General features: G+C 61.7%; 2 protein-coding genes across 4 annotated transcripts; both read right to left on the bottom strand.

The window, feature by feature from the left end:
• Nucleotides 1–2,179, bottom strand: MYADML2 (myeloid associated differentiation marker like 2). Its single transcript, XM_006743094.3, has one exon. It carries the CDS (start codon nt 2,009–2,011, stop codon nt 1,088–1,090), a length of 924 nt encoding a protein of 307 aa, XP_006743157.1. The 5' UTR covers nt 2,012–2,179; the 3' UTR covers nt 1–1,087.
• A 6,658-nt stretch (nt 2,180–8,837) lies between these two features.
• NOTUM (notum, palmitoleoyl-protein carboxylesterase) lies at nt 8,838–15,771 on the bottom strand. 3 transcript variants are annotated; one of them, XM_081804229.1, is made up of 11 exons: nt 15,438–15,771; nt 14,314–14,366; nt 14,139–14,234; nt 13,632–13,692; nt 13,294–13,352; nt 12,829–12,931; nt 12,018–12,209; nt 11,825–11,925; nt 11,150–11,297; nt 9,773–9,820; nt 8,838–9,542 (listed from the first exon to the last, which is right to left on the bottom strand). In XM_081804229.1, the coding sequence occupies exons 1-11, from the start codon at nt 15,767–15,769 to the stop codon at nt 9,236–9,238; spliced, it is 1,500 nt and encodes a 499-aa protein (XP_081660355.1). In that variant the 5' UTR covers nt 15,770–15,771; the 3' UTR covers nt 8,838–9,235. The 3 variants fall into 3 exon arrangements, with proteins under 3 accessions (XP_081660355.1, XP_081660356.1, XP_081660357.1); XM_081804230.1 differs by lacking the exon at nt 11,825–11,925 and having other exon boundaries at nt 11,926–12,209; XM_081804231.1 differs by lacking the exon at nt 11,825–11,925.
• Nucleotides 15,772–23,130: the final 7,359 nt, after the last annotated feature.

Raw genomic sequence — 23,130 nt, 5'->3', positions numbered from 1 at the left:
GCGTGTCAACATTGGCCTTTATTTCCTGCTCAAGGCCCCAGGACGGGCCATGGGGCTGCTGGACTCAGGGGCGGCCCAGTGCGGGCTCCTGAGCAGGAGGAGCTGGAGTGCGGCAGGGCTCAGCTCCAGTGGGCCCTGGTGGTCAGCGGCCAGGTGAAAGGATACTTGAGCGGAGGTCGTGGGCCTGTGAGCACTAGGGAGGTGCCTGGCGCCCAGGCCCTGTGACCCAGCGGCTGCCCCCGGCTGGGCCCTCCCCCTGGGTGGGGGCTGCCCCAGACTCGCCTGTCTAGGGCCCACAGCAGGCCCTGCAGAAGCTGCCGCCCTGGGGCTGATGGTGGGTGCCTGGTGGGCACTCCCTCCCCGGGCGGGAACCCGGCTTCCCCTTGGCATTCTGCGCTCACTGCGGTGCTGCCAACGCCCTGTGGGCCCCTACAGGCCCCCGGCACTGTCTCCAGCCTGCCGAAGCTGCCGTGTGTGACCACACCATGATTCCTGTTCTTCCTACAGCCACTCCGAGGTGGGCAGGGAGGGGTCCCCACGCCGAGCTCCTTCTCTTTGAGCTGGCACAGAGCCCCCCAGCAGCGCCCTGCTGAGACCGCTGTCCTTCCCACACTCCCAGGAACCGTCCCCTTTTCAACTCTACTTAGGTCATGGCCTGAATGTGGTCTCCAGACACTGGGCACATGGGGCTGCCTCCAAACCCTAGCCTCGATGTCCACATCTATAAAGTGGGTCACAACAGCATCTGCTTCAAAGGCTTCTCATGTTGCAGTAGGGAGCCAGGGAGGGCCAGGAAATGGAGAGAAAGCACGAGCGAGATACAGACAGAGATAAGAGATATACACAGAGAGATAGATCAAGAGACAGAGAGGGGCTGGGAGCTGCCTGGGGGAGGAGGATGCTTGCCTGTGTCCTGCTCAGGGCCTTCTGCCCCTCTGTCTCCCCTTCCCCCCTCCCCCAGGCTGGCCAGAAATCCAGGAGTGGCTCTGGTGGTTGCCTGCTTCGGGCTTGCTCCCTGGGCATCTGGGTTCACCCGGGTGGCCCTCACGGTGCCTAGGGCCCCTGGAGAGCCCTGGCAGGCAAGCAGCTACAGGGTGGGCACGAAGCGGATCCTCTGGGAGTAGGCGAGGTCGGCGATGTACAGGAGCAGGTTGACGTAGGTGAAGATGGCCACCACCAGCTGGCTGTCCCAGGAGCAGCTGCCTCGGGGGCAGTCGGGGGGCCGCCCAGGCTCACCGTACTTGGGGTCGAAACAGAAGACGGGCCAGATCACAGCTGCGCTGAGGTAGAGGAGCACGGCCAGGAAGGTGTACACCACCACCAGACGGTCGAAGGGGCAGCCCAGGCCCCCCGTGTGGCCCGTCACGCTCAGGGCCACCACGGCCACCGTGGCCAGGAAGCACAGGCTGTAGACGGCCACGCACCACTGGGTGGCCACGTAGCGCCCGTAGCGGCTGTCGTGGACGAGCGCCCCGAAGATGATGCAGGCCACGAAGGCCTGGACGATCTTGAGGAGCCCCGAGACCGTGGCCATGTAGCTGGCCACCTGGCCCGGCCGGGCCCGGGTCAGGGCTACCTCCGCAGCGTAGGCCAGGAAGAGGAGCCCGGCAAAGACGCTGGCGGCCAGGCGGAAGTCCCTGGCTGCGCAGCCCGCGGGCTCGGGGGGGCACTCCAGCCGGGTGAAGTACAGGGGGTAGATGACGGCGGCCGTAGCGGACAGCAGCGTGGCCAGCATGGCGAAGGCCGCGGTGAAGTTGCCCCAGGACAGGTGCAGGCAGCTGTGCAGCCGGGTGAACTCACAGGCCAGCACGAGGCCGGAGAGGGCGAAGCAGAAGCCCCACGCAGCCATGCAGAAGGCGCCCTGGACGCCCGCGAAGCCGCCCCGGTGGGCCACCAAGCTGAAGGTGGTGCAGCCGAAGGCCAGCTGCAGCACTCGGGCCGTGCCCACGGGGGACGTCACAGCGCCTAGGTGCAGGTACCCACCCCCGGGGGGCTCCATGGTGCTGCCCATCTGGCCGGCCTGGTCCTCGCCTCACTGGCTGCCCGCTGGCCCCGGCGGCCCGGCTCTCCGCTGTGCCCGCGGAGACAGGTGCCGGCAGCCTGCAGTAGCGGTGATGAGGACGCCGCCTGACATTGCAGCAGAGGGCTGCCTCTCCGCGGCCTGTGCGGGGCGGGCGAGCACCCCACCCCCACCCCCACCCCCACCCCGCACTATAAATAGGTGGTCACGATTGGAGCCCCGGAATAGCAGCCGGGTGTGTCTGTCCCCAACCCCCAGGGTCATCTGACCCCTGCGTCCTGCCGCCAAGCCCCTGCCAGGACCATTAACCCCTTGGCTGCTGGCACCGGCCCACCTCCGAAGCACCTGCCTCTGTCGGTCAGTTGGCTCCACGGCCTGCGGGGGAGGGGGAGGGGGAGGGAGAGCAGCAGACAGGGAAGGTGGGCTCAGAAGCCTCCAGGATCACCCCTGGGAGGAGGGAGGACGATGTTCGGGAGGCCGGGCGAGCAGTGGAGGCTGGGATGGTTTCAGGACCCTGCTGTCCAAGTCCCTGGGGCTTTTGCTCAGCTTGATCTCCTGGAGGTGTTGGGACTGACCCCGGGGGGCATAGAGTTTTAGTTATCATTTGGGGCTTTGTTACGGAACTCTTCACTTGTCTTTCCTCAACTTATAATAATGCTTAGAAAAAACTCGGGTCTCCCCTCTTTAAGCTGAAGTATTAACAGTATATGAAATGATTTTGAAAATGAAGAACAATTTTCTGACTGTAAAGGTTGTCCATATGAAGGCCCTGTCAATACAGGAAAAGACAAAAAAAAATCCCCTGTAATTCTGTTCCCCAGCTCAGCCACTGGGACCATCCTGCATACAATATACATCCTTATGCATATTTCTCTTGACTTTTCATTTAGAAAAATCTCAGAGTTACAGAAGAGTTGCAAGATAATACAACGAACACTCAGATATCTTTCACCTAGATTCAAAAATTATTATTATTATTATTTTTAAAAATTTTATTTATTTATTTGTCAGAGAGAGAGCGAGAGTGCGCACAAGCAGGCTCCCTGCAGGGAGCCTGACACAGGACGCGACCCCAGGGCCCTGATCATGACCTGAGCCGAAGGCAGATGCTTCACCGACTGAGCCACCCAGGTGTCAAGAATTATTAATTCAAAAATTAACTATAGATTCAAGAATTATTAATATTTTGCCCTATTTGTGTTCTCTCTCCCCCACACCATTAATAATTAATAATGCTAATTAATTTTGGGGACACCTGGGTGGCTCAATCGGTGAAGCATCTGCCTTCGGCTCAGGTCATGATCCCAGGGTCCTGGGATCGAGCCCCACATCGGGTTCCCTACTCAGTGGGAAGCCTGCTTCTCCCTCTCCCGCTCCCCCTGCTTGTGTTCCCTCTCTCGCTGTGTCTCTCTCTGTCAAATAAATAAATAAAATCTTAAAAAAAATCCTAATTAATTCTGCAGATACGGTGATTTGCCACTAGATACCTCTATGTACACCTCCTAAGAACAAAGCCATTCTCCCACAGTTGGGAAATTTTTTTTAAAAGATTTTATTTATTTATTTATTTATTTGACACAGAGAGAGTGAGAGAGAGAGCACACAAGCAGGGGGAGCAGCAGAGGGAGAGAGAGAAGCAGGCTCCCCGCTGAGCAAGGTGCCCAACTAGGTGGGGGGGCGGCTCTATCCCAGGACTTTGAGATCATGACCTGAGCCAAAGGCAGACCAACTGACCCACCCAGGTGCCCCCACAATTGGGAAATTAAAGAATGATCACTTGATACATGGTCCTTACTCAGTTTTCTCAATCTATCCCCAAAATATACTTTACACCTTTTATTAATTTAATTAATTAATTTTATTATTTTTTTTAAAAGTAGGCTCCATGCCCAGCATGGAGCCCAGTGCGGGGCCTGAACTCAGGACCCCTGAGATCAAGACCTGAGTTGAGATCAAGTGTCGGACGCTCAACCAACTGAACCACCCAGATGCCCTGCACTCTATACCTTTTAAAACGTTTGCACCAGAATCTCATTGGGAGTATGCATTGCATTGGTCTGTCATGTCTGTCAGTTTCCTTTATTCCGGAATAGTCTGTAGCCCCCCATACACACTGTCCTTTTGAAGAGTCCAGGCCAGTGTCTTCACAGGCTTTCAATGTGTATTGTCTGTCTGCCTGTTTCCCTGCGGTTAGATTCTGCTAAATGCTCTTGGCAGGAAAACCAGGGTGTCTGTCGGGAGAATCGTGACAGGGAGGGTCCAGAGCATGGGAGCTGGGCCATCTGCTTGGAGTGGTGTCCCCACTTCACGTGTCCACGTCTCCATTTCCTGCCGTCCTCTCGGGGTCTCAGCAGCCGTGGGGGCCTCTCGTGGACAGTGTTCTCGGGGAACACACACACAACCCCCTCTAACAGTAGAACTGTGGTGGTCATCTGACCTGACATGCCTGTTTATGATTTTTTCAGAACAGTTAATATAATCGTAAAATAAGGGATTCTCATTGGTTCTCACGTCTTTAATCTTCTGAGATAACGTCCAGACGCTACAGGGTGGGTAGGAAGTCCTCACAAGGCAGCCCCTTCCATGGAGTGTCCTCTTCCTGCTCACTGGGGAGCCTGGCCAGCTCACTCACACTCAGGAGGAAGGCTCCGTCCCTGGGCAGCACCGTGTGCGCCCTTGGGAAGGACTGTCTGCTTCATCCCTCCACGTGTCCGCAGCTCATGACCCTGGGCAAGGGAGCAAGGGCAACATGGGCCTCTGGCGTGGGGGGTGCCTTGTGACCACAGGGAGCTGGAAGGAAATCCTCTCGATCGGAGCAGACAGTTTCATTTATCTCAAGCAGACATGTGCCACGCTTCAGCCAAAGTTCATAACTTAGCAAATCCTAACAGTGAACCCAGCGGTGTTTCTCAACCACAGTAACAGTTGCTGGGGCACCACCCTTCCCGCCCTCCCCTGAGGGGTCCAGCCTGGAGCACCTGAAACCTTGGGAATCTCGGGAAGACCGGGCTCAGCATTGTCAGCGCTGGGGGGTGTCCCTGGGTGCCCGGGGATGGCCAGCCCAAATATGCAGGCAGAAGGCAGCCTCCCAGGACCCTGGAGCAGGGGTGGTGAGTGAGGGGGGTCCTCCCTTCCTGAAGAGACATGGTGGGGGCCTCCAACTGCCAGCACGGAGATGCCTGGAAATCAGGTAAACATGGCGCAGGGAAATGCTGGGGAGGGACTGGCATGACGGCAACAAGAGTATCCCAGGGATCCTGGCCTGCAAGCTGACCTGACAGTGACCACGGAGCCCAAGTAGGGCAGCGTCCTGGGATCAGCGCCCATGGCTGTCCCACAGCCCCCACTGGACGCCTGTTGGCCCCGCAGAGCAAGGGTCAGCGTGCGGGTGCTGAGTGGGAGACCTTCATGAGGGAGCTGGGTCTCAGACGCCAGGTGCGCACACCCGTCTTTATCATCCTGCTCTCCGTGGGGAAACTGAGACCCGTGGCCACCCCCGGGGGAGGGGGTCCCCATGGCATGGGGGCCCTGCCCAGACTCAGGTCCTCGGTGTCTGCCCTTGGCTTTGTTTCTCCTCATCCCTAAGGGGCTGCTTTGCGTAAGTCTGGGCGAAGCCCCTGCTGGCCACTGGACCACCAGCTTTTCCCCAGCCCCCCAGGGGGGCGGAGCCAAGCCCTGAGTTCTCTGTGATGAAGCAGGGCAGAGGCAGAGGGGTCTGCTCCACCGTGGCCCTAGTGCCTGAGTCCTGTCTGTTTCCCCCTTCTCAGTTCTTACCCACTCCCTGTCTGTAAGGGACCTTCAGAGTTGGAGAGCAGATCACAGCAAAGTCTACGTCCTGTGCTTTGCCAGTCGGGCTTGCCTGCCCACAGCGCCCATGAGGTCCTCCCCACGGTCTGCTTGGCCACCCTACCCTGGGATCTTCTTCGTGGCTGGGACAGTGGTGAGGACCCCTGGGGGCCTGACACGGGACATGTTCCAGATTCCAGACCCCGGCTCCCCACGTGCATGGCGCGAGGCTGGTGATGACGTCTGTTCTCAAGCCTTCACTAACTTGTCACCATAGAAAAACACTAAGGTTCTAACTGCTCATAGTGTGGAAATAGCAACAAAATTTCAAGTGAATTTAGCCTTTCTGGGGGAGTCAGGGAAAGCCCCTATAAAGCAGGAACAACTTGGCTGTGAGCTCGATGACATTAAGCAGGTGTCCACGGGGCAGAAAGGATGGTGTGGCTGCTCCGTGTGCTCAGGGGACACAGAGGCTTGGTAGCCAGACTTCGGGGACTGAGGGTTGATGGAGAAGGACCGCGGGCCGGGCCCGAAGGTCACAGCTGCTCTGACGGCAGGCGGAGCAGAGGGCAGCCGCGTGAGCATCTTGCCCAGGCAGCTGCATCTTCTGGCTTTTTTTTTTTAGCAGCATTTTTTTTTTTGAGGGGGGCAGTGCATGCATGGTTGCGGGGGCGGGGGGTGGAGGTGGGGGTGGGAGGGGCAGAGGCAGACAGAGAGAGAATCCTAAGCAGGCTCCATGCCCAGCGTGGAGCCTGACGGGGCTCGAACTCAGGACCCTGAGATGACCTGAGCCGAAACCAAGAGTCGGACACTTCACCAACTGAGCCACCCAGGCGCCCCCCACTTTTTAAAAAATATTTTTATTTATTTATTTATTAAAGATTTTATTTATTTATTTGACAGAGGGAGACACAGCGAGAGAGGGAACACAAGCAGGGGGAGTGGGAGAGGGAGAAGCAGGCTTCCCGCGGAGCAGGGAGCCCGATGCGGGGCTCGATCCCGGGACCCTGAGACCATGACCTGAGCCGAAGGCAGATGCTTTTTTTTTTTTTAAAGATTATTTATTTACTTATTTGAAAAAGAGCACAAGTGGTGGGGGGAGGGACAGAGGGAGAGGAAGAAGCAGACTCCCCACTGAGCAGGAAGCCCGATGTGGGGCTCGATCCCAGGGCCCTGGGACCATGACCTGAGCCGAAGGCAGACGCTTAACGACTGAGCCACCCAGGCGCCCCAGCCCCCCACTTTTTAAAGCATGTGCTGAGCATTTTTGCTCCTGCGGGAATCACGTGATAAGGGAAGTGGAAAGAGCAACGTTTCCGGAAAAGCTGGACTCAGAGTGCCCACGTCACATGGGAAGCCGTGCCGAATACTGCAGGTTTCACGGCAGGCACGACCTAGCGTGCCCGGGGCTCGCTTTGTCACCGGCCCGGCAGTAAAGTGTGGCAAGGACTGACCACTCGCCTCTCTCTTATTTTGTCGGGAACACGTGGAGCAAGGTTTATTCCTTTGGTGGAAGGAGTCCCATCAGGCCTACGCCACAGGTAGGGTGCTCAGTGGGCCTAGCGCATCTGAGACATGCGAAGCTGCCCGCTGACCCCTTCCGGGCCGCCTCAGGTGGAGCGAGACGTCTGCCTGCCCGCACTGATGTCGCGCCCACCGCCCTTCTCTGCACAGAGCTGGTTAAAGGGCAGCACCGTCTGAGTCCCCCCCCCAGCTCGACCGTGGCAGGCCCCTCCCTGTGAAGGCTCCCCTTTGGGGCGCTCCTCGCCCCCTTTCCCACTGGGGGCGCACCATCCATGGCTGTCCAGGGGCCCAGGAAGGGGCTGCCCCCCTAAGCCAGCAGTCAGTCACTCCTGGATACACCTTCTTTCATCTCCAGCCTTTGGCCACCCCATCCCTGACCTCACTGTTGCCCTTGGCCATTGGAACTGCATGGGTTCCCACAGGGGACCATGGAGCAGTGGCCCATGGAGGAGACCACAGGCGGGCCACTCAGGGCCACCTGGGGAAGCCAACATGGGTGCCCAGTGGGTTGAAGGTGGGGCGGGAGGAGGCCCTGGAACCCCTCAGCAGATGACCCCAGCACCCTCGGGTTCTGCTCGGGTCCCTCTCAGGCCCACGGTGGCCCCGATGTCTGGGCAGAGCTGGTCAGACGCCCCGGGCACGGCCCCTGACCTTGCTGGGAGTGAGGGTGTGGGGTCTCTGAGATTCTCCCCATTCTGGGGACAGGTCTGCCAACTCCTGCCATCTGTGGCGGGAGGCTGGGTGCGGAGCCCAGGCTGACCTGACAAGGATCCTCCCTCTGTCACATGGCCTCTCCAGGGGCTTTAATAAAACCTGCTCGAGGGCCGCTCGGGGCCACGCGCTGGGGTGCCTGAAGCAGGGAGTGCTCAGGAAGCCCAAAGGGTGGAGCAGTCCCGCCTCTGGGGCTTTGACGCGGGCGCCCGGTGATGTCATGCAGCCCAGTCCTGGGGGGCACGGCGGGGAGCATCATGCCCACCCGCAGCTCGCCGAGGGCTGCCGACACAGGGGCAGCAGCAGAGTGTGGGCACACGTGTGCTGGGATGCCGGCCCCCGGGACCACCCGCAGCAACAGGACCGCTTGTGCTCTGGGAAGCAGAGCGGGGGCTGGGCCGGGGGAGGTTTTCTCCCCGAATCTGTATCTTCGCGTGTGCCCGGGGGGCACTCGTGAGAACAGATGCGATGCAAACTTTTAAGAACATGTTCTCTGGCTAGGAGTGTTTCCCGGGGCAACACAGGGCTGACAGTGCAGGGGTCGAGGCGCCGTGTCCCCAGATGGGGCAGAGTCGGATGTGACCACTGTGTTAGGGCCTGTGCCGCGCCCACGCCCCGTGCTTGCTGAGCGTGTGAACGGAAGGGTCTGGAACGGGACACAGGTGGGCGTGGGGCCCTGAACAGAACCTGTGTGTCCAGTGGCTGCCCCCCAGGATCCCTGCTGCCCTGGGGGTGGGCTTGGGGGCTGTGCGGTGGGCACGCGATCCATTCAAATAAACACGCCTGCAGGATGAGGCTCTTTTGTTGTCTTTTTTTTCATTATTTAAAAAAAATATGTTACAAAACAATATCATTAATCATATATTTCTTATTTTCCTTTTTAAAAAAATTAAAGTAATAAAAAAAGTCACTTTATAAAATAATACAAAAGGCCAGGAGAGGCTGAGGCTGAGGCTGGGGCTGGACCGGGGGCCCCTTGGGCTGGGGGGCCGGTGGGCCGGAACCCCGCACGGGGGGCTCCTCGGCGCGGGCAGGAGGGGGGCTAGGGCTCCCGGCAGGACCCAGGACTCCCGGCTCTGGCTGGGCCTCCCGAAGGCAGCCGTGGGGACAGCCGGGGCCCTGCGTGTCCTAGGAGGGGCAGGGGAGCCCGGGGAGGTGGCTGGCCCCCAGTGCCAGCCCCCAGGGCCGGGAGCCCTAGCTCCCACTGCTGAGCATGCCCAGCAGTTTACTGGGCTCCAGGCCCTGCTGCTGCGCCGCGGTCTGCACGTCAAACCCCATGTGCATGAGGAACTGGGCCACGTTCATCTCCTGCCCCGTGAACTGGTCCCGGATGGTGGGGCAGGAGGGGTTGCAGTGAGGCCAAGGGCAGCTGTCCACCAGGTGGACGGGGCAGCCCTTCAGGGGGGCTTTGCTGGCCTTGTGGCTGTCGTGCAGGCTTCTGTCCCAGCAGTGCAGCGCCCGGGGCAGTGAGGTCCCCTTCACCTGGACGTCTGTCCAGTGGCTACAGACAGAAATCCAGGCGGGGGTCAGTCGGTGTGGCCAAAGCAGGCTACCGCGGGAGGTGGGTTGGGTCTGAATTCTGGCCACACAGCTGGTTGTGGACGTGGCGCTGACAGCCCTAGGAAGCCCTTCCACGGAGCAGGGAAGGCAGGTGGCCAGTGGATGGGGCGGGGCTGGGTGTTCAGAGCGAGAGCCGGGGACACCATCTCTCCAGGGCCTGCGGACACTGACCTTCGGATGATGATCTCGTGAGAGAGGCAGGCGGGGGCGAAACTGGCCCTGTTGGGGAGGAGACAGCGGCTTATAGCGACCACCTGGGCCTCTTCCCTGCCCCAGCCTGGTGCCCTCTCCCCTGGGGACCTGTCCTCTCCCCGGCTCCCGCCTCCCTTGTGCAGCCGTGCCTGGCGAGCTGCTCCTCGGGACCAGGCCTCTCCCCACCTGCCCACATGCTCCCGACTAACCCACGTCTCCCCCCGCCTCCAAACCCTGCTCCGAGCGCATCCCTTCCCGCTGGGCCGCGGTGGGAGGCTGACCCGGACGTGTGCTTTTTTCTGTGCAATAGGCTTTATTTCTAGAGCAGTTTTAGGTTCACATCAAAATGGCGTGGGCGGTACAGAGATTTCCGGTGCACGCCCGCCCCGACTCGCACAGCCTTCCCTGCAATCAGCGTCCCACCAGATGGTGTGTCTGTCACACTGAGGAGCCCGCACGGACCCAGGATCATCACCCAGAGCCCAGGGCGTACGTGAGGGCTCGCGCTCACTGCTGTGTGTTCTACGGGATTGCACAAATGTATAATGACACTCGTCCACCCTCGTGTCTCACACAGAGCAGTTTCACTGTCCTAAAATTCCTCTGCGCTCTGTTCACCCTCCCCCCTTTCCAGTTCTATCCTTGGTACCAATTGATCTTACTGCCTCACAGTTCTGCCGTTTCCCCCGAATGTCACGGGGTTGGAATCATAGGCCATGTAGCCTTTTCCAGATTGGCTCCTTTCTCCTGGTAATACGCATCTACGTTTCCTCCACGTCTTTCCGTGGTCTGAAAGCTCCCTTCTTTCTAGTGCTAACACCCCTTGTCTGGACGGCTGGATGGCTGCTTCTTGTTCTGCCGTCTGTGAGACCCCTATCTTTAAGCCCGAGGATTTTTTTTTTAATTTTCATTTTTTTGATTATGTTAATCACCGTACATCACATCATTAGTTTTAGATGTAGCGTTCCATGATTCATTGTTTGCGTATAACCGCCAGTGCTCCACGCAGAACGTGCCCTCTTTAATACCCATCACCAGGCTGACCCATCCCCCAACCCCCTCCCCTCTAGAACCCTCCGTTTGTTTCTCAGAGTCCACAGTCTCTCATGGTTCGTCTCCCCCTCCGATTCCCCCCCTTCATTCTTCCCCTCCTGCTACCTTCTTTTTTTTCTTTTTTCTTTAACATACAACGGGTTATTTGTTTCAGAGGCACAGGTCTGTACCTCTGAATTCACAGCGCTCACCAGAGCACACACCCTCCCCAGTGTCCATCACCCAGCCGCCCCATCCCGCCCATAAGCCCGAGGGTTTGCCGCACGTCTGGAGGGCTGAGTCGGTGGCCCTCGGTTCACTCACGGCACATCCTTGAGCGAGTCCCGCAGCTCGCGGCCTAGGTTCTGGATGTACAGCCACTGACCCTCCTGCACAGTCTGCCCCGTGAGGTGCACGTTGTCCACAGTCAGCTGGGCCTCGTCGAACAACCACTGCACCACAAACACTGGGCCTGGGGGGCAGAGCTCAGCTGGGCCTTGCCTCGGCACTCGGCCCCCCAGCCCAGGCTAAGGGCCTTCGTAGGCTCACAGACCAGCTGGGCTCCCCCCAGAGTGCTGGCCACCAGCCCCCCGCAGCACCCTTGCTTGAGGAAGACCCTCGGCACCCACCCCCGCCCCTCCCCCAGCCTGGCCCCCAGGGACTCCGCTTTGACCAAAGCTTGGTGACGCTGCCCCTTCGACGGTGGAGAGGAGGAGGGACAGCCAAGGCCCCACCAAGGGCAGCACTGGGACTCGGCTGCCAAGCACATTCCTCACTGTGAATGTGGACGGGGTGACCAACTGTCCTCGTTTGCCTGGGACCAAGTGGACTTCCAGCGCTGAGACCAGGAAGGTCCCAGGCAGACCCGATGGCTCAGGCACCCCGCTCCCATGTGGGCGGGCAGGGGTCTCCAGACCGACCTCTAGACTCCAGGCTGGAGGAAGCCGAGACTGACGCTCCCTGCCCCCCGCCCCCCGCCCTGGCCCGTGGGCCCCTCACAGCGCAGTGTCGGGTAGACTTTGTAGCCAAAGAAGCAGTTCCACTCCTCTCCATCCTTGAACTGGTGCCGACAGCGCTCCGGGACCACCCCGTTCCAGTACCTGGGTACATGCCGTGGGTCAGGCGGCCCCCGGCCCCCCCGGCACTCTGCACAGGAGCTGGTGGGCCCAGCCAGCATCCCAGCGTCTGGCACCTGATGCCGCGGCGTATGGCCTCCGTGGGCGCACAGGTGACTGTGCTGATGCAGTCTGTGTGACGATACTGCTTGTTGTCCAGGAACCAGCCCGAGTCCGCCAGGCCCCGCACCTGGATGGCCGGGTAGCCCAGCTCCTCCAGCTGCTCGGCCACGCGGTCCACGTTCAGCAGCACCCCTGTGCCCCCCGCGCTGCGGAGAAGGCAGCACGTGAGGCCGGGTGCGGCCCCAGAGCCCGCCTGCCCCCAGCCCAGCCCCCGGGACAGGCAGGGATCCTGATGCACTCTGCACTGCCATCGGGCTCCACGTCATGTGCGAGACCCACAGGCCTTTTGGGGGCTCGGAGGCACTGACCCCAAGGCAATGAGCCAAGTGGCCGGCCATCCCGCTTCCTCCCACTCCTCTTTCCCTTCTCTCTCACTCTCTGATTCAGTTTCCTTATCTGCAAACGAAGGTGACATACGTGGCCTCAGGCCCCGTCATCTAGTCTATAGATGTCCTCTGGGCCCCCTGCACTCCCAGAGGATGTGACCCTGGACCTCTCCCACCCTCCACCGGCTGCTTTGGCCTAGGGATGATCCCACTCACAGGGACCCCGGCCCTTGGAGAAGGCGCCCTTGTCCACAGCTAACCCCTCACCGACTACCTAGGTCACTGTAGCCCCTTCCCTGGCATCCAGCCACCCTCCCGCTGCGGCTGCCTGCCCAGGCTTGGTGCGGCGGGAGCCCTCCAGAGTCCCAGGCTCTGCCCCTCCTTGCCCTCCCATCCCCACTCCCGCCTGCGTGCTCGCGCCCCGCCCTGCCTGGCTCACCTGCTCCCAGCCAGCAGCAGCACCTTGGCCCCGCTCAGCCCTTTGCCCAGGAGCTCTCGGACCACCTCCTGGATGATGAGCGCGCCCATGAAGGCATACTCATCTGCATGGGGGAGGAGGGTGGCTTCAAGCGGGGGCCTGGACAGAGAGCAAGGCGCCCTGCCTCCAGGTTGGAAGGAGCAGCTCTAGCTGGGGGCCTGGACGCTCTTCCAGGGGATGGGGCCGGGGCTGGGGTGAACTGGAGGGAGGTGGACAGGTGCCGAGGCTATGCTGAGGGCCCCTCCCCAGGGAACATCCAGGAGTGCGGACCCCTGCAGGGACCAAGCCAGCCGTGGACAACCGGCAGTGGGTGCTTGGGGCAGGCATCCTGGGACACACTGCCAGGGGATCAGATGGAGTTACTAGACTGGCCGCCCTGCCTTGTCTTTCGGGGGCAGGGAATAGAAAAGAAGACAAGGGACTCACTCTTCTCAGACTTGGATGAAGCCCCACTCCAGACATCGCTGGAGCAGTAGGGGATGAAGCTGTGACACAAGGACAGGGTGAGCTTGCCACCATACTCCTCCGCTGCCCAAGGCCCTCAGGAAGGACCCCCTCCCCAGGAAGGATCCTGAGGACAGGACCCCCTAGGAAGGACCCCTCTGAGAACAAGATCCTCCCAAGGACAGGACCGCCCAGGAAGGACTCCCCCCCCGCCATAAGGGCCCTCCCCAAGGAGGACCACCCCCCATGGGACTCCTCAGGAAAGAACTCCCTCACAGATGGGACCCCCCCCCAGGAAGCACCCCTCTGCTCCCTCTTACACCATGTTGGCATTCCACCAGTGGGGGTTTTCCTCCGGCTGGGAGGACAGGATCCCTGTACCTGCAGTGGGGGAGGACAGAGGCAGTGGTCTTTCTGGTGGGAAGGGGCGTGCGGCAACCGGGACTACAGGAAGGCGTAGGATGTGGGCAAGCCTACTTGGCCACAAGGCAGGTGGGCCAGGCCAGTCACTTGGATGTGACCCTGGACCTCTCCCACCCTCCACCGGCTGCTTTGGCCTAGGAATGAGTGGTGGACAGAGCAGCCATGGTAAGCCCCCCCTCCCCCCCGGAGATTACCTGTGGGATGAGAATGAGAGATGACAGGTGGGAGCCCCTGACCTTAGGAGGGCTAGAGAACTGGGGGGTGGGCGGGGTGGGGGCCTCCCCAGGGCTCTAGAAAGCGAGGGGACAGGAGTTCTTCCAGAACTTGGAACTGGGAGCCCCACCCTGCCCTGCCCAGCCCGCAGGCGGCAGCCCCGGGCAGTCCGAGGCTTGCGACTTGCTGACCTGTGCGGGTGCGCGGCCAGTCTCTGGAGCTCATGAGCCGCCGCATGGTGTCATAGCGGGAGTCGCAGTTCTCCCGGTTGAAGCAGTACCAGCCACCTGCGAGCACAGCCACGACGTCAGGGCCGAGCACCCAGGGGCCTCCGCCCGCCTCGCCGCCTGGGCTCCCGGGACGCACCTTCCAGAAAAAGGAGCCACCGCCGACTGCCCTTGGATTCCTTCAGGTAGTAGCTGCAAGGGGGGAGGGAGGGACGGGCGGACAGGGTGGTCGGCTGGGGCTGCAGGACCCAGCTCTGGGGAGGAAAGGGTCATTCCACCTGTCGCCGGGCGCACGCGCCGGCCGCACGGGGGCGCCAGCGGCCAGGTCCCGCAGAGCGCGCGCCGCCCCGCCAGCCGTGGCCCGTCCCGGGAGGTGGCGCTCGTGGGGCGGAAGGGCCGCGAGGGGCTGTGTGGTCCGTGGAAAATCCCCACGGCCCGCCCCGCGCGGGACCCGCTGTAACCTTGGCGCCGGCGGCCGGGCGGGGGGAGCGGTCTTCGCCGGGCTCGGGATCTCCTGGGACGCGCGGTGGTGCTTGGAGACTGAAAAGAGCCCTCCCTAGACGAGTGTGCGTGGGGTGGGGGACCTGGGACCCGCCAGGAGGCCGTGGGAGGGCACGGGTGTCACCGGGCCCCGACCTAACGTCTGGTCCTCCGGCTGTCGACTAGCTGAGGGTGTGGGGGGCCCCTGACCCCTCCCCAACCCTCAGGCTTACATCCTTCCTTCATATACTTGGCGGCCGGAGAGGGGTGAATGCCGCACCCCAGGTCCTTCTGTCCCACCTGCGCCCCTTCCCTGTCCCTCTGGCTGGCTGGGATCCCAGGCAGTCCCGGCAGCAGCAGGGAGCAGACAGGGTCGGAGTGGAGCTGGGGTGGGGGTGGGGGTACAGCAGGACTCTCCCCGCCCCGCTGCGTCGCCTCCTCCTGCTGGAGCCAGGGCCACTCGAGGACTGCCATCTCCCCGCCCAGAGACCGAAGGACGCGAGCAGAGGGGCTGGGCACCAGTGGCCGAGGGGTCAGTGCCCGGCCTGGCTGGACGCCAGCCCTCCGAGCGCTGCCGCACCGCACCCCACCCCCGCTGCGGGTCCCCGAGCCGGGCCCTCCCCAGGGCCGGCTCCTCTCCCCCGGGGCGGCCAGCGCAGAGACGCCGTGCGTCCGAGGGGGCACGGAGGCGGACGGCACTCGCGCCCTGGTGGCCAGGCGGCCGGAGCCGGTGCGGGCGGGTGCAGGGGCGCGCCGGGCGGGTGCGGGCGGTGCGGGCCTTACCCCGCGGGGCTACCGTCGTTGCAGGTCACGGACGTGTTGAGCAAGAGGTGCAGGCGCAGGTCCTCGTTGAGCTGCTGGGCCGAGCAGGGGTACAGGGACTGAGCCAGGCTTTTGACCTGCGCCATGAAGCTGTCCATGTTGCCCTCCACGGCGGTGAAGTCCAGCGGGAAGCTCTCCACCGGCTGCCCCGCCGCGGGGGCGGCCTCGGCACGAGGCGGGGGCGGCGGCGGGGGCGGCTGCTGGCCGCGGCGCCGCCAGGTCTTCCTGCCTTCGCCGCCCCCGGCCCAGTGCAGCAGGCCCAGCAGCAGCAGCACGCGCACCCCTCGGCCCATGGCCCCGCCGCTCGGGCCCGCGGCCACCTGCGGAGAGCGGGCGGCCTTGAGGCGGCGGCGGCGGCGGGGGCGCCGGGCCGGGGGCGCCGGGCCGCGGGGCGCCGGCCGCGCCTGCTCGCTCGCCTCGCTCGCCCCGCTCCCCGCGCTGGGCCCGGCAGAGGAAGCGCGGGCGGCTCGGCGTCGAGGCTCCGGGGGCCGGGCGCCGTCGGCCTGGGCAGCTCGGGCTCCGCGCGCGGCCGGCGAGGGCAGCGCAGGGTCTGGGTGCGCTGGCTCCGGCCCGCGCCAATAAGCGGCGGGGGCCGAGCCTGGGCGTAGTTTGCGGGGGCCGCGACGGCCCGGGTGCCCGCGCGTTAGATGTGCCGCCGCCGCCGCCGCCCGGCTCGGCGGAGGGGGAGGGGGCCGCATTCGCTCTTTTCTTGGCGGAGGCATCGCCTTTTCTTCCCAAACCGCAAGCCTGACGGAGGGGCCTGGCCTACCCCGCCGCGGCCGCCGGAGGCGCTCCCGGCCCGGCTCCGTGGGGGGCAGCGCGGCCCCGCGGTCCCGGCAGCTCCATTCCCCGCGGCCGGCCCGGCGCCGCCGCCCCCGCCCCCGGGAGGCTGGAAGGGGCGGCGGGGGGGGGGCGCTGGCAGGAGCGGGGCTTTTCCGCGCCGGGACTCCGCCTGCCGCGCGGGGCCGGGCCCGACGGGCTGGGGGCGCAGGGCGGGCGCGCTCACCTGAGCCGCCGGGGCCCCCTCACCCCGCTGCCCAGGCCCAGAGCAGCCCGCGGGCGACCCGGACCCCGGCCCGCCCCCCCTCCCGCCCCGAACCGGCCCGAGCCCCGCGCTCACCGCGGCCGGCCCCGCGGCCCCGGCTCCTCGGCGTCGCTCGCCCTGCGCCAGCCCGCTGGGACGCCGGCTCGGCTGCGCTCCCCCTCTGGCGCTGGCGCGGAGCCGCCCGGGACTTTTATCCAGCGGGGCCCCCGGGATCAAAGCGACGGCGGACACAGGGCCCCGCGCCGAGGGGCCGGCAGCAGCGGCGCCGGGGCCTCCAGGAGGAGCGGACAGGTGTGGCGCGGGCCCCGGCGCCCTCGGTGACCTGCGGGAGGCACCGGGCGCCCCCGGCACGGCGCCACGGGGGAGTCGCCCGGTCCCGCCACCTGGATAGACAGATTCTGGGCGGCGCTGGGAAGCAGTGGGGCGCTGCCACTTACCGAGGTCGGTGGGCCTCGGGGTGGGCTCCTGGATCCTCTCTGCCTGAGCCCTGGCTGAGCGCTCCACCCCAGGGACCCCCAAGAATCTCTCCCTGCTCCAGCCACCACTGGGAGGTCAGGGGGCCAGGATCGATGAGCCGCCGGCTTGGTCTCCCCTCAGTGACCTCCAGCCAACCTAGCTCATCTGCCCCATCAGCTCACCTTCCCGGTGCACCTCACTGAGGACAGAATGAGATTCTTTCTCAGAAATCAAAATGGGGGGTGGGGGGTGGGCAGGTGTTTGCTTAGGAGGCTTCTAGCGGGTGGGTGGGGAGAAAAAAAAGCATTTATTTGGGCGCCTGGGTGGCTCAGTCGTTAAGCGTCTGCCTTCAGCTCAGGTCATGATCCCAGGGTCCTGGGATCGAGCCCCGCATCGGGCTCCCTGCTCAGCGGAAGCCTGCTTCTCCCTCCCCCTCTCCCCCTGCTTGTGTTCCCTCTCTCGCTGTCTCTCTCTCTGTCAAATAAATAAATAAAATCTTTAAAAAAAAAAAAAAGCATTTATTCACCCTCCACACCCACAAAGTGCCATGAACAGCTTTAGCAGACCTTTTCTCCTTAATCCCTCCCATCTACAGTCCGGTGGATGCCATTACACCCGTTTTTAAAGAGAGGCCTTGCCTTTTGGGACAGGGATCCAGAACTGGGGCAGGGCTTCCTGAGCTCCTCTCCTAATTCAGGGCAATGGGGAGGCTGTGTCCTCTGGGGAGCACCTGCAGCCCCTCGTGGGGCAGGAGATTGGAGGCTGCCAGGGGTCCTGGCAGCCCCCCCCCCCAGCCCCCCCCCCCTGACTGCCGTGGGCCCTGAGTGCTCTCTGTCCTCACCAGGCCTGAGGCTGAGGCTGAGCTGCACACACAGCCGGCTGCTCTGGCTGGTCTCCCAGTAAGGCCAAACAGGGCCCCTAACAGCCGATGTTTGGGCCCTTGAGGGGTAGAGATGCTGTGGCAGAGCCCTCGAAACCTAAGATGAGTCTGAGGTGCCCCAGAGGTTGGCCTGGGCGGGGGTCATTCAACCAAGGAGAGGGCAGGCAGGCTGTGTCACACGCGCGGGTCCTCCCCACAGGCACCTTCAGGGCGGCTGTGTGCCCATTTTCCGGATGAGGGGAACTGAGACTCAGAGAGGCTAACAGAGGTGCTGAGAATGAGTCCTGTTCGTTCAGCAGTCCACACTGACTGTACTGTTGTTGGGTCAGCTTAAAGGTCATACTTGGGACCGGCCAGCCAGAGGCAGTGGCTTCAAACCTCGGTTCCGTCCAGAGAATTCCACCTTCCCACCCGGCCCCAGCTGACCTGGGTTTTGGGGAGAACCTGCCCAGGGAGCCCTCTCCCTCCAGGAGCCTGTTATCCCCAGTCCCAGGCAGGGGAGTGCTACTTTCAGAGGGATGGCGTGACCCAGTGGGGTTGTGCTTCACGCGGACCGGGCTCTGAGCCATTTCCTGGCTGGGAGATTCAGGGCAAGGCCTGTGACCCCTCTCTGTGCCTCTGTTTCCTCTTCTTTAAAGTGGGGTAATGACCGTACCTCTATCAGAGGTTCTTTTGTGGGATCACGGGAGCCCATGCGTGAAAGTGCTCGGCACGGTGCACGGCAGGGATGGCAGTTACGATTGCCAACAAAATTCCAGGACAAGGGAAGAGCGTGCATATTATACCCACTGGTGTTTGCTCTAATGTGTCCCAGCCTGCACATTGAACCAAAATGAGTTCCTGTTTTGGTTTGTTCAACATAATTGGCAAAAGCGAACAGCTTTCCCCAGAACTTCCCCGTCCGTCTGTGTCTCCACCTTCCCCATTCCTGCTCCTTTAGAACTGCACCCCTGACCCTGCTGTGGCAATTGGCTGCTCACCCTCATGCTCCCGCAGATGCAGACACTGGCCCTGTCCTTGTGCTCCCACCCCCCAGGGGCCAGCTTTACCTTCTGCACCCCAGACTCCTCCACTCAGAGTTTTCAACTCCTGGATGCTGGCGGGTCCTCCCAGGACAGCCGGGCCTTCAAGCCGCGCAGCACTGGGCCTCTGCTTCCAGGCTGCCCTCACCCAGCCCAGAGGCCGCTGTGGCCCTGACCGGTGGGAGGAGGGAAGACCCTCAGTTGAGCAGCAATGGGTCAAATACCACCTCCCAGCCAGTAGGATGACCATGGTCAGAAGTGGAGAACAGGCGTTGGCGAGGGTGTGGAGAGCCTGGAGCCTGTATGCTGCTGGTGGGAACGTAGACTGGGCGGCCACCGGGGGACACGGTCTGGTGGCTCCACAGTAGCTGAAACAGAACTATCATACGACCTAGCGATTCCACTTCTGGGTATAGTGTCAAAAGGATTGAAAACAGGTGTCCCAACGAAAGCTTGTACATGGCCATTCATGGCAACGTTGTGTACAATCGTCTAAGGTGGAAAACCCAAATATCCATCACCAAATGAATGGATAAACAAAGTGCGGTCTATACGTGTAATGCAATAGTCTTCAGACGTAAGAAGGAATGAAGGAGTAACACGTGCTCCAAAATGGATGAACCTTAAAAGCGTCACACTGAGTGAAAGAAGCCAGATACAAAAGGTCACATATTTTGTGATTCCACCGTATGAGATGTCCAGAATGGGTAAATCCATAGAGACAGAAAGCAAACTGCTGGTTGCCAGGAGACAGGGAGGAATGGGGAAGGAGTGCTAACAGGTACAAGGTTTCTTTCTGGGGTGATGAAAATGTTCTAAAATTGATTGTGGTGGAAATTGCGCAACATTGTGAATGTACTAAATAATTCTATACTCCCAAGCGGTTAGTTTTATGTTATGCTAATTTTACCTGAAAAAAAACAAACCCTAGAGCTCCAATGAGTCTGGCCCATGGTGGTCACCAGGCTGGACCCCAGGTGGCTGAAGATGTGTGCTGGGTAAACTGAGTTGCCTGGGTTGGAACAGGGTGGGCTGCTCAAGCTCTGGAAATTCTCCTGGGACATGTGATGTGCATACCCCCCATTTGCTCATTACACAGATGTCTGGGGGATCCACATGTTGGGGGATATGGCAGCAGGACTGAGTGCCTGATTTCCCAGCCTGTGGCTGCATCTCTGATCTTTATGTTTCTTATCTATAAAGTGGGGACAAGAATAGTACCTGCCTCCTAGGGTGGTGGGAACATAAAAAGAAGCAGGACCTCCAGAGGCCAGTGAGCGTGTGAAATACGATTGTTATTATTTTGTCATGGATGCTGGCCATCCCTCAGCGACCAAGGTAGATTGAGGTCCTGGGTGCAAAGGGCTCGTGGAATGTCTAGAGGGCAGACATTTAGGTTTGGGGACAGACACTTAGGTTTGGGGACAAGGAGCAGGAACAATATTCCAAATCACCTCGTTGCAGTGGCCCGCAGACCAGGGACACCACAGATGCTGGGCGTGGGGCTTGCCCTTCTCTGCCCACTCCCCCCCCACACACACACACACAGCCACATGCAGTAGACTTCACATTATTCCTGCCTCTTGGCTTCCTGGCTCCCATTCAGGTGGGCAGCAGGTGCTTCTGGCTAAACTTAGATCTGGTGAATGCCCAGCGGCAAGGAAGCTGGGGAAACGAGAACCCAGAGGGGGGCCCTGTTTCCTCAGAAGGGTATCCGCAGATATGGTTTGGGGGTGTGGGGGGCTGGCCCTTGGGGAGGAAGACATGGGGGAGAGCTAGCGACCTCAGATGAGCACACGGTTAACTGATGGCAGTTGTGATCCATGTGTGGACATGTGCGCAGTTCCTGGGAAAAGGTAGAGACCGAACATTTCAGGAAAAAAAAGAGCTAGGGCCCAAGTTGGGGCAGGTTCAGGGCCCAGGCTGGCTGAAGGCACTGGAGGGGAGGGAGGACGGCATGGTGGAGGGCCATCAGCGTTGCAGGGGGTCCCACCTGAAACCCTGCATGAGGCCCCTTCAGACCAATAATCGGGCCAGAGGGCTGGGCCTGCGGGACCTCAGGCCATCCAGCAGCTATGGACCCAGTGCCCTTCCCCAGATGTGGGACTGCCCTGCACCACAGGGCTGGCTCCCTCCTGGGGCCTCTTGAGGGCCCTGAGACTGGGTTCAGTCGCAGGAGGGCTGCTCTGAGCTCCAGCTGTGGCCTGCCGTCTGGGTCCCAGCTGCAGCCTGCGGGCCTCGGCCGCCTCGCCTCGCATAGCCACCTGGGCGGCTCCGCACCCCAGCTGCTGGCCTCTGAGGCCCAAGAGGGCAGGGAAGTGGGGGCAGACAATCCCACCCCCGCAGCGGCTTGCTCTGAGAGGAGGCTCTGCTCCCCAGCCAGCCAAGAGCCCATCTCCAGCTAGGAGCCAGGAAGGGACCTCAAGGCCAGAGCCTGCAATCACTGAACTTAAACCCCCTTTTGGTTTTCCCCAGAGCCCCCCACCCCCATCCATTAGCCGGAAATCCCCCTTGGCCTCATATCCTGGGACCTTGATTAGCAAAACCCCTTGCTTGGTGCAGGGGGTGGGGGGTATCTAGGCCCCTTATGGACACTTCTAGGTCTGATGCTGGAACATCCTCTCCTGGGAATCAGGGGGCCATTCGCAGCCCTGGCCTGAGCAGCCTTGGGGTCACCTGGCAGAAGGGACCATATACACTCCTCACCCTAGGACTGAGAGCACCTGGGAGTTAGAACCCTCCTCATTTAGGGGGGAGAGCCTCCAGGGCTGTAGGAGGAAGCTGGGCCTTGTGCTCCCTGTCATCCTGCTGTGATCTTCCCTCCCTACCCCCCATGCCAGAAAGAACAGGGGAGCAGTGTAGGGTTTTTTGACCCCAACCTCAACCCCTTGGGTCCCACTGGTAATTTGGCAGGACCTGCCTGCCTCTCAGCACCCCTGTCCCATCCTGCCCTCCCCACAAAGCCTCAGCTGGCGGCCAATGGTCCTGGCTGAAGGACCCTCCCGCTTGCTGGGCTGGCCCTGGAGTGTCAGGGTCCACCTGGGAACGGCCACATTCTAAAGCTGGGAGGGATGGGAGGTGCTTCCTGAAAATCTGTGGAGACGGGGCTCTCTGGGGTGTCACGGGAGTGTCCCCAATATGCCAACCTGCACTCCTCGCTGTGCAGATGAGGAAGGGCCTTGGGGGGCCGGCTGCCCCAGGCCTTGTGGGGAGAGCCAGAAATGGCTCCTCCTTAGCTCTCCCAGCTGCTGGCTCCTTCGCACCCTAATGAGCTCCTGGCCGGCTGGTCCCCATCCCCGCGGCCTGCCGGTCCCGGTGCCTGCCACAGCGGCTGCAGGCCAGGGAGGCCGCCCATGTGACCTTCGGCCCATCCTCCCTCCCACCCTGTGATCTGCACGTGGCCTCTGGGGAGGCAGAAACAAACCCTCAGATCTCCTGGCTGGGAACCTCTCAGCGCCAGCGACATCAAAGGGGGCAGCGGGGCGCGGGGGCGGCAGATGCTTCTCTTAAAGGGCCACACCACTGTTTAATTCAAAGCAGATCCTGGGAACAGCTGTCTAGCTACCGCCTGGGAGGGAGGACCCGGGCCAGAAGGAGACGGGAAGGCAACGGTCCCTGTCCTCCCCAGACCCCGCCGCGTGTGCTGCTTAGGGCTGGTTAGAGGCTAGGGTTGGGCGGGGGCCGGGAGACACCTTCAGCCCCCCCCACCCCAGGCTGCCGCTCCCTGTCACCGAGGAGGGTGCTGAGGGCCCAGCAAGCACTTAGGTGGGTTATAGGTTATTCTGCCGGCCAGTACCGTGGCAACTGAGAAACTCCCCTTGTTTCATGAAGTCGATGCTATGATCATTCCAGCATGTGCACCTGTGAGCGGAGGCTCTTACCTGTCTGGGTGTCTGCCCTCCCTGGGGGCCGCCAACCCCAGCTCCCTGTCCTGAGCCCTGTCCCCAGGCTGTCTCCTGGGGCAGGGAGGGGTCCGAGAGAGTCTGGGCTGCCGGATAACCTCCGGGACATGATGTCAGGAAGTGAGAAAACAAGAAAGCGGACCAGAGCAGTGCGGTGTGTGGACAGTGGGAGGTTGCCTGGGTTTCATTCTTTGGCAGGGGGTAGTCACCACCTTAACGATAATACAGGTAACTTCCAGAAAGTTCTATGTTGGAAAGTAGGTTAGGCTGATTAAGTTAAAAGTGCTATAATCATATCCATATATGCATGTAAACACACATACACACATACGTATGTTTTTTTTTTTTT

Source organism: Leptonychotes weddellii, chromosome 15 (genome assembly GCF_054177405.1).
Source record: "Leptonychotes weddellii isolate Sample4059 chromosome 15, ASM5417740v2, whole genome shotgun sequence".
Lineage (NCBI taxonomy): Eukaryota > Metazoa > Chordata > Mammalia > Carnivora > Phocidae > Leptonychotes > Leptonychotes weddellii.
This window is presented reverse-complemented; position numbering and strand designations above follow the sequence as displayed.